The 16,654-nt window shown below is 36.5% G+C and overlaps 1 protein-coding gene across 24 annotated transcripts in view; it reads left to right on the forward strand.

The window, feature by feature from the left end:
* MFF (mitochondrial fission factor) overlaps positions 1-14,484 on the forward strand; it is a 32,772-nt gene extending 18,288 nt beyond the window's left edge. For 8 of the 24 annotated variants that reach the window (XM_009183200.4, XM_009183204.4, XM_009183208.4 and 5 more), the window contains 5 exons: positions 3,860-4,018; positions 7,569-7,601; positions 9,159-9,218; positions 12,302-12,386; positions 13,637-14,484. In XM_009183200.4, the coding sequence (XP_009181464.1) occupies positions 3,860-4,018; positions 7,569-7,601; positions 9,159-9,218; positions 12,302-12,386; positions 13,637-13,768 (469 nt within the window). In that variant the 3' untranslated portion in view covers positions 13,769-14,484. The remainder of the gene's footprint in view (positions 1-3,859; positions 4,019-7,568; positions 7,602-9,158; positions 9,219-12,301; positions 12,387-13,636) is intronic. The other 16 variants (XM_009183215.4, XM_021924432.2, XM_009183218.2 and 13 more) reach the window with 4 other exon arrangements.
* Positions 14,485-16,654: the final 2,170 nt, after the last annotated feature.

Below are 16,654 nucleotides of genomic sequence, written 5' to 3' on the forward strand. Positions count from 1 at the left end.
GAACATTTTGGTATATAATACAAGTATCAATAGCTAATAGCGTTCTTAAGCAGCAGAAGAAACCGCACCGATAGCCAACAGTTTTCCTCTTACTCTGGTTCTATTATTATGCTTCGAGGAACTATTCAGTTGCCGTAGATAGTGGCAATATATTAAAATTTCCTCTCTATTTAAAATTCCAAGAGAAATTAATATATTTGTGTTTCGATGAAAATTTTTTCTCTTTATTATTTTACCCTATTTTTTGGGAGAGTCTGATACCTCACTGAAGAGGTTAAAGTCACAGTTTGAGAAACATTATTCCTATAAAAACTCAGAGAAAGAGGTACCTGACTTTGAACTTACTTTTAATAATGACATAGTTATGCCAAGTAAATTTTTATTTCAATTTTAGTTCTGGCATTGGCTGATTTTTTTTTTTTTTTTTTTGCTGTTTTATTTTGTTTGTTTTTTTGAGACGGAGTCTCACTGTGACTTCCAGACTGGAGTGCAGTGGCATGATCTCAGCTCACGGCAGCCTCCGCCTCCCGGGTTCAAGCGATTGTTCTGCCCCAGTCTCCCGAGTAGCTGAGACTACAGGCACACACCACCATGCCTGACTAATTTTTGTATTTTTAATAGAGACAGGGTTTCACCATATTGGCCAGGCTGGTCTAGAACTCCGGACCTCAAGTGATCTGCCCACCTTGGCCTCCCAAAGTGCTGGGATTATAGGCGTGAGCCACTGCGCCCAGCCCTGGTGTCGTTTACTTAACTCTTATGTAATAAGATTTCGTGTAAGCATGAGGTAGAGCTATTACTAATGAAGCATGGTAAACATCAGTGCTTTCTTCAAATTTTTCTAATCTTTTCTTTTAAAAAGGTAATGTTGAGACTTTGCTGTTTTATAATCTCACTGGAATCAGTTTATCAAAGAACATTTTTATTAAATTACTAATATATATAATGCTATTTACTTAATCTTCTCAGAGCCTTTGCAGTATGTTTACTTTTTTGTTTTCCACAGTAGTTCACTTGTCAAAACAGCAGAAACAGAAAGTCACTAAACCTTGGTTGGGTCCAAGAGTGGACGGAGGTGAAAGCACTGTTTCCCTCCACAGTGGATACCTGTGTAGTACATTTTAGCTCCTGTCAAACTGATTGCTAAAATGGAGCTTATTCTTTTTTGTTTTTACATTTATTTGCAAAAAAGACCAACAAGACTGCTTAAAGTTTTAAAAAGGAAAGAGAATTGCTAAATTATTTATTGCCTCTAATTACTAATGTAGTTTTGGCGATCTTATGGTGATTCATTTCATCTGTAGATGGAATTATGTGTTATCAAACAAGGACATTTAATCTATACATACACTGGAAAAAGTAGTCATCCATTAAAAAAAATACTCCTGATTTTGTTTTTGCTGTTTATGGAGGATTACCATACACATGAATGAAAAGCTAAATTTTTTACTAATCTTCAAAATGTTGATTTCTTTTGAGAAACAACTAGAACCTCAAGTTGTTTTTGATGAAATAAATATCTTTACTAGTATTGATAAAAACTTAATTTCATCTTTTATCTTTCTACATAAATATTTTTCGTATTAAATTACAACTGAGGATCATGTAAGGTTTTTCCCCATTATATTCCAATTTCATGTGATCGTAAAATCTTAGAATTGAGAGGGATCTTATAGATTGTTTTAGAATCTACCCTTCTGCATTCCATCTTAGGAACTCTTTGCAGTTAATCTGAAGTAAGTTTATGTTTGACTGTTTTATAAGATGACCTCCTCATTTCCTATGTGTGGACAGAAAATACTTGTACTTTTACAGTTTAAGTAAACAATTCATTGTTGTTTGTTTCCAGCAAAAGGATTTCTCTTAGAGAAAGTAACTCTTCTATTTTAATTTTTAATGGACCAAAATCCATTAAGTTTTTTTCATGGATTTGAGTTTCGTTCATTCATGCTGTTGCCCCAAGATTATAATTCCAAATATTGATTATTGTAGCCTTTAATATGTTAGCATGTAGCTAGTTTATTTATCAATACAGAATGATACACAAAGTGTTCAATTTAAACCCCCAAATGCAGAGGCAAAGTACTGATTAGTCCTTTAAAACTTGCTTAAGTGAATTTAGGCAGTTACGCTGACTGCTCTATCAAGAAGAGTGTAAGATGAATTGTTTGTGTATGTTGATGCAGAACTGGCCATTTTTAATTCTCATAGGCAGTAAGAGCTTCAGTGCTGCCTAAAGAGAATTCTGAGTGTAAGACTAACGTATAGTTTTGTTTCACAGATAGGATGGTTTTGTTTGTTTGTTTGTTTTTACCCTTCTGGAATGCCCGGTATGGGTTTGCCAATTACCATGGATCAGTAGATAATGTTGGTTTATATGAATTCCCAGAGATTGCCAGTCTCTGGATGGACATTTAAGGTCACTAGTCATGAGATTGCATCAGAAAATTTGAGTTTATCTTGACACCATTAGGCCTAAATCCTATGGTGAATCAGGCTTGATAGATTAGTTACTTTGTATGTTAAGATTTGGCTTAGATCTTCTAAGCAGTCTTTGAAAAACATGGTTTTCATATTATGGTACTTCTCTCTTTGGATCGCCAAGCCATTCAAAGTTATTCATAAAATTGTGGAGGAGATTTTGTTTTTTAGTTTTCTGGGACTCTGGGAATAATATTAGATGACTGTAACTATCCTGTCAAAAATTATCCCAGTTATTTTGTAGTTTCCAAACAAATACATGCTGTTAGAAAAGATTACACAGTCAAAATAAGAGATTTTATTTTTTCAATTGTTTACCATCTGCTTTGTTTTTATTCTTTTAGACGTAATACACATTGGATGACGTTTAGCCTGATGTTAGTTTTGCCTTGACGTTGAGAATGTTGAACCCTCATCCCACTGTCATAGTCCTCTTATTGTAACAAACCATCTGCCACGTCCGTATGTCAGTTAAGTTAAATACCTCACATAATCATGCTGTAACATTAAACGGCTCCCTGAAAATACTGACACAGATCTTAAGAGTTTAGGTTAGAACCACAAGAATTGGTTCATTCAGCTTTCAGAAAGTACTGGCAGGGGAGTCAAATGAAATTATGAATCTCAGCCCACACATGAAAGAACGATTAAGATTATTGTCACTAAGAAACCCAGAAATAGTTATCAGCCATTGATAATTTAAGAAGTGTCCTTGCCTTCTTTCACTGTATTCACAGATTTGATAATATTTTTATGCTTTAGTCATTTAACTAGAGAACATATGCTTTCTATAACTAAACAATCAAAATGCTTTGTTACCATTTTCTAAGACGAATTCATCCTTAAATCAGTGTCATTTACTCGTCATAAACTTCAACTTGCTTCATTGGCTTTATGAAGTTTTTGAAATGGTGTTTTTATGGAATCACTTTTGATTCATGTGTTTAAACTTTGACATCTGTATGTGAGAATTCCCTGTCCTACTCTTCTAATCATCCATAAGTTGACAGCAGTGTTGTTTCTTAGAAGTTTGGTTTATTGAATTGGAATATAAACACAAAGTAAAGAATGCTGCTTCTCCAATGGGAGGAGTTGAACACATTCATTGCTGTAGTTATCTTCCCTCTCTACAGTTCTTTCATATTCAGTTTATTTATTTTGATGTTTAGGGTTACAAAGTTATAATTGCTCCCTTATAGCTAGTTTTTGAAAACAATTCAAAATGTTTATTCTTTGACTGTTTTCTTGTGGGGGAGAGTGAAGGGTGGGAAAGCGGGGCAAGAACACTAAGAAAATTAAGATAAAGACTGCTCAGCAGAGTTTTATAAAAATCTGACTTGAGTGTTTTTCTCTTCATTTGCTGTGCTTGTGTAAACAGTGTGACACCATCGCCACAACAGGCTCGGGTCTGTCCTCCCCATATGTTACCTGAAGATGGAGCTAATCTTTCCTCTGCTCGTGGCATTTTGTCGCTTATCCAGTCTTCTACCCGTAGGGCATACCAGCAGATCTTGGATGTGCTGGATGAAAATCGCAGGTGATTGGCCATCCGTGACTCTTGCCAGCTTTGTTGCATAGTTTTTGGCCTCTTGTTTAGTGGACTGTGGTGTCTTTCTTTTCTGTTTTTACCTTCTAGCCTCTTTCTAAGATGCAATGATTTGAAACAGCTTGCTTTACTTTCTTTTAATTTGAAATTATTGTCCAAAATTCACATTTCGCAAGATTACATTACCTTTCCTTCTGTCAGGGAGAGTATACATAGAAAGCGTAGTGATTTTTTTCAAAGGCTTTTCTAGCCTGTTCTAAGTACTTGTTTCCACTTGGGGATATGCCAAGGGGTCCCGTTGGATTGAGTGTTGCACTGAAGCTTACTAGTCCTCTTTAATTAATCTTGGTGTAATCATTTATGCTACTTATATGATTGGATTAATAAAGCAAATCTGAGGAGGTGATGTCAGTGCAGCTGCCAGGACACTTTTTTCCTTTCCTCCCAGCTATGGATTTCTAGGCTTGTTTTGAAAATTCCAGGTGCTACCATCTTTTTGATAATACTGATATTTTTCAGTGTTGATAATTTATCTCGCTTTTGAACATCTCCAAGTAAAATCATCAATAGTAAACTTAGACTTATTCATAGAAATAATTTTTTTGCCGATATTTCAAGTACTTTTTGTCCTCGCTTTATTACTACATAATGTTCTAAAGGAAATTCAGGGAGCTTTTTTGGCATACTGTGGGAAAGATAGAGTCAATTTCATTTCGACTCTGAACATTTATCTAGTGGCTTCTGGTAGTCAGGGTTTGAATTTTCATGATTATTTACTTGTTACTTTTTGCATTTTGAAGATTTCACAATAAATTAAGCTGGCCCTTCTAATAAATCGTGTTTCTTACCTTAGGAACGAATATAACTTCTGGCTTGCACTGAACAAACTTTTTCTTGTTGAGTGCTTGTAGTCCTCACACAGGCCCTGGGTATGTCACCATACTTCACAAGCACTTGTCCATGCTACTTACCCTTGTTGAATCCAGGGCCTTTCAGGGCCTTCCCAGAGTTGACCTAGTGCTATGCATTTGGGCCCAAGGACTGAAAGCTGCACTGAAAAGAGCTTAAAAAGAAAGCTCATGGCATGAGGGTGTGGGGAGGGGAATTATATATACACATTTATATGTATAGATGTGTTTTGTTTGTTTTTCCCCAAGGGTTTAGACTCCCTTTTGTGCTTTTTGAAGCTTCAAAGACATTCTTGGACTGTTGGGAAGCTATAAGAAGCAGCAAGGTTCAGAACAAAAAGCATGGATTCAGGGAGTCAGTCAGAATTAACCCGGATCCACCCCAGTACATAGCTGCATAATGGCCTTGAACAAATTGCTTAGCTTCTTTTGGCCTCATTTTTCTCGTCTGTTGAAAACTAGAGAGGAAGGATAATAATATCTAGCTTTCTGAATTCTTGTGAGGATCTTCTCCCCTCCCCCACCTTTAATTATAATGGGATAATGGCCTCCAATTCTTTATTTAGTGTGGTAGGAGATCTTTCAAACAATATTAAATATAAAGTAGCTGGCACTTAAGAACTAATATTTACAAGGGTCTGTTTTCTCTTCCCTCCTTAAAACAGATTTATTGTCCATCAACTAACTTGTTTAACTTTTTAATTACAGTAAGTCCTTAGTGGAAACCAGATTATTAGGTGCGAATATGTCATATCAAATGCTATTACATTTAAAATATCTGAATGAGAGAGATATTTCCAAATCTTGTATAAAAAGTAATAATAGCTAGATGGCAAGGTCACAATACATTAAAATTATATGTCCCAAAAAGTAAAAAAAGAAAAAAAAAAAAGTTTCGTCTCAACCCCCACGATCAGCATATACACAGTTCATTGCAGTCATGTGGAACTTATAAAAAGAATGGATTTTTTCCTCCATAATGGAAAAGCATTGTGCCTCAGAGTCAAATGTATAAAATCAAAAATCGTATTAGTATAAACTTTGTGTTTTTTTAATATTGAAAAATATTTTGGACTTTAAGTGAAATTTTATTTCACTTTTTTACATTGTGATGAATTGATAACTCTAAAATCCCTTTTCTGGGAAGGAGTTCTCTTTTCTCATTCATTTCAGTAAGTTTTTAAAAGTTCATGAAGGAGTTATATTAATAATGCTTTGCTCCTAGGTCTGTAGCATTAGTTGTTACCTTGGAGCCTGGAGGGTTAGATTCTTATCAGTCTAATTGATGCTTTCAGTATTGAAAGGATTTTTTTAAGTTGTATTCACTTAGGATCTCAGTGTTGAGCAAGATTTTGTCAGAATTTTAAGTGCCAAATCAGTTTTTATTTCCTCTGTGAGAAGTATCCGGCATGACTTTTCAGATATAAGAAATAGGAATGTGAAATTTGGATAATGTTCTACTTGCATGATTATAAAATAATACTGCTTATAAAATTTTAAGTGCTTCTGTGTTCCTTGCTCTGTACATCATTTTTTCCTTTCTATTTTATTACTCTTGGCTATTATGCTAATGCAATACTTTATCTTTCGTCATATGCCATCACATTAGGTATGGTTAATTGAAGCTAGAACTATTTGGCGGAAAAAGAAAAACGCTTTCTGCTTGCTTTATCACTGTGAAATAATGCAGATTCACAATTCCTTGACTTAAGAACTATTTTCAGTTTACATTTTAAAGGACGCTGTCAAAAGGTTTATGTACTATATATTTTTTTCTTACAAGCATGTAGATGATCTAAACCAAGCTCAACATGAAAACCAATTTAAATCCTAGGTACATGTTAGAAAACTATTTACACAGGTCAGTGTTACGCATCTGGAAAACCGATATATTGAAAATTTACCAAAACACCAGGTGTGTTATTTGCTCAGGTGCAGCAGAAATTAAAATACTGTTATGATTTGGTCCTTACCTGGTTAGAAAATGTCCGTCTCTCCCTACATCTGTTAGAGCTATGTACCTCATTTTACAATGTAAAATATTAACATCTTAAAAAAGAAACTTAGTTCCTGTGTAAGAACATTATTTAAATATTGATAGATGAGTCACGCTTAGCTCTTATTTTTAGGAGGGGCTTGATTATTTTTATACAGTTTTTCCTTAACAGACTGTACCAGCTTTGAGTGAATAGAATAAGAAATCAATGTGTGAATAATTTATATTTTTGGCAAGTATCCCTATAAATATACAGCTTGGAAGACCTGGAAATCCAGAGTTGCAGTGGATACAATGTTTGTTCTTTATAATTTTTCTCTTTTTAAAAAAAAAGTATAATTCCTGATTCCCAATTAAACTGTCTATTTTCTGTAGCAGATTACATTTTTATAGCAAAGAAACACATATTCTGTTACGTCAGAGCATATTTACTCAAAAAACATCAGTACACAAGTTAATGGTGGAGCTTGGTGGTAGCCTTGGATTTCTTTCCCTTTTACCACTCTACAAAACATACTGTTGAAGAGATTTTATGTATTAAATCATACTTATCATAGAAAATGGTACTTGAATGAAGTTTCTAATTTTGCCAAATACCTGTCTAATGTACTTTTATATTATATGTGTCAATTGCCAGTGTGAGAAGACAAAATGAAATACGTTGTGAAAGGTAACTGTATTATTTTCTGGCTCTGCATTATAAAAGGGAGATCTCTGTGGTGGAATATGTTGAATATGACAGATCCATTTGAACATGCTGTGTGCAGTTTAAAAAGCTTTAAGAAGCACACAGCGGTGGCTTCATCTAATTAACCATTTTCATGTTAGTATAATTTAAGATTGTAGTTAAATAACAGGTTTCCTAATACCACAGAGTAAATATGGTACTAGGATGAGATGAGTTAAAAGACCTGTCTCAAGCATATGTGATTTCTCCATGTTTTTTAGCCAGTAAAATAAAAGTCAAACATGTGGGGAAACACCCCAAAAATTCTTTGAATCCCTTGTCATCTAGGCTCCCGAAATTTATTTAAGCACTGGTAGTACCTTTAAGACATATAGAAGTTAAACATTAGAATTTTCTTACATAAATTGAATTATCAGAAAATAATGATTTGTATTGTAGTCAAAATTCCACAGCTGTGCCAACTTACAGAAAAAATTAGTGCATTTGGTATTAAACATTTACCATTATATAATTCAGTGTTGTCTTGATACTTAAATTCAAGCAAAACCAGATCGGTTACTTAGAGAATTAGATATCCAAAATAGGATTTAATAATTCTTCGAATCTTTATATGGATCCAATACTCCAGTCTCCTTTCTCTGCTTAGTAAATATTGCTGACTGTTTTAGGGGGAATTGACCAGTGAACAGGTAGAAGCTTTTGTTTTGTGATTTTAAAATATAAAACTCACTGGAAAGCTTACTGCTCATCAAGGTAGAAAGCTAACTCCTCTAGCGCCAAAGCGTATACTGAGAATGGGTGGAAATGCCCACCAGGTTTCCCAGTGCACCTTAGTCTTCATTCCCAGCGGCCCTGTATGCCACTCCTGGTTGTCTCAAGATCAGACTCAGATTGTGGATTGCACTTCCTGTAATGTGCTCCAGCACGTCTCCTGATCTTCTCAGCTTCAGAGTGGAGGCTTGCATTTTCACTCTGGAGAGCTGAGAGTTTGACACGCAGCCGCAGTGAGACATCAGGCACTACTCAGAATTAATAAGGTGGGAGGGAAGGAACAGTGGGAAATGGAGTTTCTTGAAATTTATGAATACAGTTTTTGAGATGGAGCTGTTGATATCAGATGAGCAACCATGGTCATACCGGTGCAGCTAACCAGGTCCTGATATGCTTTTAAAGGTGCTAGTGATTTTTTTTTTCCAACTAGAAGAAAGGAATTACACTTTTTAAACAGAGTTGTCTTCTGTCTTAAATTTCATAATGTAAAGCACCAAGAAAATTATTTTATATGTTGGTGCTATTTTGTCATGTAAATATAGATTCCCTTTGTTTCTTTGATCGATAGTAATGTTGAGTTTATGAAAATGATAAAATGGAGGACACATGAGACAAGGATTTTTTCAAGTGATTGAGAGATATTATATTGTATTGAAATATACAATATAATCCTATTTGACATTTATCTGTCTTGTTTTTGCTTTTATTTTATTACTTCTCTGTTTCCTGATTCTGTCTTGTGCCTTCTCCCGCAAAAACCTGCCTTAGACCTGTGTTGCGTGGTGGGTCTGCTGCCGCCACTTCTAATCCTCATCATGAGAACATCAGGTAAATTTTGCGACTTTGTAATTACCAGGGTAAATGGTTGGCGGAATTTGTGTGTTGCAGGGCGTGATGCATGTCGTAGCCACACCTGTGTTTGTAGCTGAACTTCTTTCTACACCTTTCCTCGATGGGTACATCTGGCTTCTCTCTAAGAACAGTGAATAATCAGTCATGACATTTGGCCAGTTAGTATGAGGGAAAATGTTTAATAATTATGTTATGATGTGAACAGCTATTTTATTTAAGTGTAGTGTTAACAGTTTATAGGTGGTTTGTAATAATTGACATGCTAAAACAGAAAAAACGTCTTAAATCTCATCTTATGTACATCATTTTAATGGTTGCCTGAATTGTGCCCAGCATTTCCTTTTAAGTTGTTAATTATCTGGAATGTCACTTCCGGTGTGTGAACAAACCTCTTTGTTTGTAAGGCATCATCTTAAACTGGGAGGCATCAGTATTAACAGCTCCACAGTTCGGGAAGGCACGTATTTAGAAAGGAAATTGAGTTTTAAGCATTTTTATCATCTGTTGATTTAAGGCCTTCTCTCTTATTTTTGCCCCTTTCACACTTTCAGACATGTGTAGGCTGAGTGTTCCTTTCTTCCTGATATGCACAGGGGCTGGCAGAATGGCACATACAAACACATACAATTCTCAAGTGCCAAAATCCCCATTTAGTTTTCCCATAGTCTGGAAAAACAAACTCGTTGGTATCCACAGACACTATTACTGTATAACTTTTTCAGTTGGTTTTATTCAAGCAGAAATGTATTATCTGTAGCCGTAGATTTAAAACTGGCAGCATCATTTCTGTGCTTAGAAGAAGCTGGTGCATTCATCGAAGCAAGAGAAAAGGGAAACATTAGCAGCTCATTAAAACTGAATTCATGTTGGAGGAGTTGGAAAGCGTGACTGTGGTAATCCCTCACCACTCTGCTGACTTGTTCTTTTTACAGTCTTAGTTCATTGTTGTTTTCCCTTATATTCTTCTCTAAGTTTGTGATCCTTTTATCTTTCAGCCAGTGGTCTAACTTAGCGTTAGAGTTTTTTAGTTCTAATAAATGCAGGTTTTTGTTTAAAACACAATGTAAAGTAACATATTTTTGTTTTCAATTGAATTATATAGGTAAAATCTTTGGTCATATCCTTATATTTCTTTGCAAATGGAGATTTCCTTTTCAGATATCTAAACCTTAGTTAATTCAGGATATAAATTGTGAGTAATCGCTTTCATTTGTATTTCATTCTCTATGTTCAGTTCAGATCCCTTTAACAATTGCTTCTGTTGGATTTTTTTTTTTCTAATTAGTCATCTGTTATGTGGCCTCAGAGAAAGAGAAGAGTTTTGTTTTGAGGATGAAGTGAAGGAAAAGGGAACCTTCAACCTTTATTTTTTCCACTAATCATTTGTAAACCCATAGTTCCAGCATCTACTAACTTAGAAGTTTACTTCTCTAACTGGTAAAATGACCCTCAGTGCCCCAAGTTGTTTACTGTGTTCTCAGGAAACAAGGGGACAGTTAATGAGAAAGCAAGACAATTTAGCCATAGAAGGAACATTTGGAGATGGTTGTAGATTATCTAGGGTCAGTACACGCCATCTATTGTTTAAGGTTTTTTGCATACTTTATTAAATTATTACTTTTAACAATATTTAAAACAAAAGGATTTTCTGGATAGACTTGTCTTGAACATGTCTGGACGAAACGTGTAATTCCGCTTCATATCCCTTTGTTGTGGGTATGTACTTTTTGTATGGGGACTTGCTGAGCTAGATGTTAGAGTAGATGATCCATGTGCTAATTCTGTGTACTACACAGGAGTAACTTTTAATTCAGCTTGTTTATGTTCTGCTCATTTAGAAAATGTACTGTGCCATTTTGCTGAAATAACCAGTTAGGATATAAAATATATGGGAGGTGAATTGTGTGGTTATATAAGTTGTAGCTTAATGAAGCTATTAATTAAATTTTAAAATGTGGAAATCCAGGCAAAGGAGAGGAATGGCATTTGTCTTTGTTTTTCAGAAGTTTAGTGTCATTCACCTAAAAAGTAGTTCCCCTTTAGAAGTAACTGCATTGGAACAAAAAGTACTTTTTTATTATGCTTTCTCTGGATTTTGTCTTAGGGGTTTTTCAGTATTATTTTGTACACAGCCTCTTATTCATTATTGGGCCAATTCTGGAGCTAAATGTAGTGGCAAGATGTATTCAGGAGATTTCATAATTGTTTCTGCGGGAGAATACAGTAGAGCCTAAGTAATTAGAAATAAGAAGTAAAGAATAGGCTGGGCGTGGTTGCTCAGACCTGTAATCCCAGCACTTTGGGAGGCTGAGACGGGTGGATCACCTGAGGTCGTGAGTTTGAGACCAGCCTGGCCAAAATGGTGAAACCCCGTCTCTACTAAAAGTACAAAAATTAGCCGGGCATGGTGGTGGGTGCCTGTAATCCCAGCTACTTGGGAAACTGAGGCAGGAGAATCACTTGAACCCCGGAGGTGGAGGTTGCAATGAGCCAAGATTGCGCCATTGCACTCCAGCCTGGGCAACAAAAGTGAAACTCTGTCTCAAAAAAAAAAAAAAAGAAGTAAAGAATACAAATGGTAAGACAAGAGACAATGAGAAGAGGTGATGAGTCTTTCTTTTTTTAGTTAGAGTTAGTCTACTTTGTGTTCCCTGCCAGTGAGTCTGTGCCTGTGGGCTTACATATGGACATAAGTTTATGTAAGAATCATATTTTGTTCTATCCTAAGTGGCAGCTCTCAGACCTTTTCAGTCAGGGACCCTTTTTAGCATCGCCAATCCTTCTGGCTTGAGAATTTTCTATTTGCATCTTTAGTCAGGATTTTTTTCTCATTCTCCAATTTTTAGTGCCCCTATTCAATATTGTAGACAGTTGTCATTTTAAGCTTTTTCCTTTCCTTTATTAGTACAAATTCAGGTGGTAAAATATTTTAGTAATTCATGTTATTAGTACCAGTTTTCTGAATACTACTTTGAGCATTACGCAAAGCATGACGTGGCGTGCCAGTTACTCTGAGTTCTACTTTAATATTCATTTGTCTTTCTGTCTCTTATCTGCAGGTATGGCATTTCAAATATAGATACAACAATTGAAGGAACGTCAGATGACCTGACTGTTGTAGATGCAGCTTCACTAAGACGACAGGTATTTAGTGTACCAAATAAGATAGATTTCTCAGTTAAATTCATACAGTGTTTTTAAGTGATAGTTCTCAACATTTTATCATTTTCTCTCCTGTGGGACCCATGAATTGAACTATTTTATCTGTCAAGCTAGTAAGCCATAATTGATTTTCTCGTTTTGATTAAAGATATATTAAACTACCATTTACATGTTGTGGTCACCGTAAAACAGTATTACCAAGATAGATGAATGTAATTTTGGCCGATAACAAAGAGTCTTTAGCAAACCATTACAGCCATAAGTTGCTTGTTTGGCTTTTGAAATGTGGAACAATCACTTTGGAACCTTTGTTACTGTGTTTAATAACTCCATTTTGGAAACTGCTCCTTGCAGCTTGCACAGCATCTCTGCATATGTATTTCTTATATTCTGTAATAAATCATTTCTTAGAACTGCAGTTGCACATGTGTATTTTTTAATACTCCCACAGCCTCGAGTATCACACAGACATACACACATGTGAAGAAGGCATAGTTGGTTTTCTCATTGTGTCTATGCCAAATAGATGTAGAGGGAAATTGAATTAAATAAGATGTTTTTAGGTGAAGATCAGTAGGAGAACATGAGCTTAAGCAGGCGGTTGGTTATTCAGCCCCGGGCTTTTCACAGTAAGGGCTAACAGCAAGGGTGGTACTGTACTGTCAGCCAGCAGCATTTCCAGCAGCTGGGGAATCAGCCTTCAGGCCTGAAGGGTTTGGATGCCATATCCCAAGGCCCACTACAGTAGGTTATTTCATTGGATTGTGTCAGTAATTCAGAGGTGGACAGAGAAGGCAGTTATGCCGGGTTAAAGATGAACAACTGAGGTTGAGTGACAAGAAGTTCCTAGGAGAGACATAGGAAGGGAAAGGAATCCCGTATTCTTTGTGCTGTGGTAAGCCTGCCAAAATGCATACTGAGTCTTTTCTGCCAGAATAACAGTAGGTAACAGCTTCCTCACCTCACTTTGTAATCAAGTTAGGAAGGAAATATACCCTTCCTAACTCAGAAGTCTGAAGAAGGGAAAGGGAAAGGATGTTTAAGTGAATTTGAGCTGTCATGAATGACATGTTTTTCTATATGTAGTTGTGTTTATTTTGCTCCAGATGCAACTTTCCATGTTTGTAATAATACTTTTGTTGACAAATTATTATACTACTTTATAAGAATCTGATTGCTCTATTCATAAAAGCCTCTATATTGTATTTTTTGTGTGTTTGTTTTTCACTTAGATAATCAAACTAAATAGACGTCTACAACTTCTGGAAGAGGAGAACAAAGAACGTGCTAAAAGAGAAATGGTCATGTATTCAATTACTGTAGCTTTCTGGCTGCTTAATAGCTGGCTGTGGTTTCGCCGCTAGAGGTAACATCAGCTCTCAAAAATATTGTCTCAACAACTGGAAATATAAAAGATTTGCAAACTTCTTTGTTTCTGTCTCTGCGTTGTATGCCATTTTATAGTCCACTCCCTGGAAATGTATTTCTTCCAGAAAGTCTGGAGGAAGGACCTGTATTTGTAGAAGTGAAGGTATATTCTGTCACTCAGCTGTATTCACGTTTGAGCAGTTCTGCAGTAACACCTGCTTAAAATTCTCCCTTTGCATGTTTTGTAAATAGGCTCCAGTTTTGTTTTTTAAAAGGAATTTATTTTTTGCCTCATCAGTCCACACAAGTGATTCTGAATAGGAGAGAGTCTGTAGAGAATTGATTTAGATAAGTGTCTGTGAAAGAAAAACAATTTTTTTGTCCTGTTTCTCAAACACTGTTAAGCAGTTTTGTTAATAGACATTTTTGCATCAACACTTCAACATTAACACTTTCAAAGTCATGGTCTGGTGCCAGATTTGAGAAACTCGAACCACCTAATATTTCATAACCTTCTTCATTAGGTACTTGTACAGATTAAGTTCTAACATTTCAGCAGTTTAATATGTGTGCAATATGTGCATTCTTTCATTTTAGTTTTGCACTTGGTTTTCTATAAAGTACGTTTTTACTCAGTTCATGTGTGAACAATTTAAAAAACTACAGAATAAGGTACAAATGTAGTGTATTTAATAAACTGTCAAGCAAAGCAGTATTTGTCTATTGGAGGATTTTATTTCATCATTTGTGCGATCAGCTACATTTTGTATCGTATTACCTTATATGAGTCTTCCTGTCTCAGGAGCAAGTAATACAATTAATGACATGGTAGGTCGCAAGAACCTACTGTGCTTCCTTTCAGACCTTCATCCTGGTATTGGTGGCTGTTGGTTGCATTGTAGGTGGTTTTCTAATTTATAATATCTATAAAGTGGTTCAGGTTTAAATACCTTGAGTTGTGTATACTTTTTTTTTTTGAGATGGAGTCTTGCTCCATTGCCGATGCTGGAGTCCAATGGCGTGATCTTGGCTCCCTAGAACCTCCACCTCCCAGGTTCAAGTGATTCTCCTGCCTCAGCCTCCCGAGTAGCTGGGATTACAGGCGCTGGCCACCACACCCAACTAATTTTTGTATTTTTAGTAGATACAGGGTTTTGCCATGTTGGCCAGGCTGGTCTCGAACTCCTGACCTCAGGTGATCCGCCTGCCTCAGCCTCCCAAAGAGCGGGAATTACAGCCACCGCGCCCAGCCAGAGTTGTATATACTTTTTTCATTGTGGTATTTATTTGCTAATTATATATATATACTGGTGAATTTAAATCTCAAGACTGGGTGTGGTGGCTCACGCCCGTAATCCCAACACTTTGGGTGGCCTAGGCGGGCGGATCACTTGAAGTCAGGAGTTCGAGCCCAGCCTGGCCAATACAGTGAAACCCCGTCTCTACCAAAAATACAAAAATTAGCCAGGTGTGGTGGCAGACATGGTGGCAATAGCTGTCCCAGCTACTCGGGAGGCTGAGGCAGGAGAATCACTTGAACCCAGAAGGCAGAGGTTGCAGTAAGCTGAGATCATGCCACTGCACTCCAGCCTGAGCGACAGAGCCAAACTCCATCTCAAAAAATAAAATAAAATAAATGTTACCTGCACCAGCTGTTAGACAACAGCTACAACCAGCAACAGCCACGGGAGGTTTCCTGTCCCCACCGGTGGTGCTGTTGGAGTAAAGATTACTGGACACTATTTTTTTCGGTGAGAAGAAACATGAGAAGCAGTTGAGAGGCTACGAAGTGGATCCTGTAGAGATGAGGCATTCCCCTAGGTGGCTTTTTAAAATATTTCTTCCAGAGTCATCTACCTCATGAACAATGTTTTTGTCTGAGAAACCTCTCTTTGATTTTATAAACTGACATGATTTCTTGTTCTGTTTTGAATACACACTGCTCTAGTCCTTCAAGAAGCCCGTCACGTATTTTCACCATGTCATCGGTAGGCACTTTTTCTGCAATGTTAATGTCACTATTATGATCACCTTTGATTCAGAACCATTCAGCTATTTCCCCATGGGTTGATCAGCAACTGGAGACCCATTATCGATGTGAAAAACTTCAACATCCACTTCTTCCAGCTTACTGACAGACTCTGAAGGTATATTTTTTGCATATACAAGGAGGTCAGACATCATTTTTTTTCTCACTTGACATAGGGATTCCTTCCAAGTCACCACCTTGTTTATCATCATCACTGAACATAGTTGCAGGCCAGAGGGTGTGCTGGGCATTGACAGCCGTGTCTTTAGTCACCGTGTTCTAGGCGTTGGCAACAGCATATGGCATCCTTCATGCTCAGCTTGTTTTGGAAACCTTCCGCAGCCATGCCTCTGTTCACTGCTGCTAACATGCTGTTCCAATCAAGTTTTTATATCTACTCATTGATCTGAGGATACCTTGGTCACTGGCTGAATTAATGAAGTCACATTTGGGGGAAAGTACATGGCATAAGTATTTTGGAGGGTGATGAGAAAATTTGTAAGCACCATTGCTGACCCTTGTTTGCTAGAGTACAGTGAGCTGTCTTATTTTTGTTTTAATTTGATGACTATTAGCAGTTTGACAATTCATTGAATAAGTATCGAGTCTTCACTAAAAGCTGGGTACTGAAGATAGGATTCATTAATTCATTCAACTAAATACAATGTTTCTGCTTTGTACCAGGCACTGTACTAAGTACTGTTTATACCAGGAGGGAAAAAACATGTTCCTGTACCCCTGGAGCTTATAGTCTAACGGGGGACAGTGAAGTTTAAGAAGCAAGTTCAAATGAAAATGCAATCATCATTGTGATAGATGCTGTAAATGAAAGCATGGTAAAAGAGTAAAGGGA

The sequence above is a fragment of the Papio anubis genome, chromosome 10 (genome assembly GCF_008728515.1).
Source record: "Papio anubis isolate 15944 chromosome 10, Panubis1.0, whole genome shotgun sequence".
Classification (NCBI taxonomy): domain Eukaryota; kingdom Metazoa; phylum Chordata; class Mammalia; order Primates; family Cercopithecidae; genus Papio; species Papio anubis.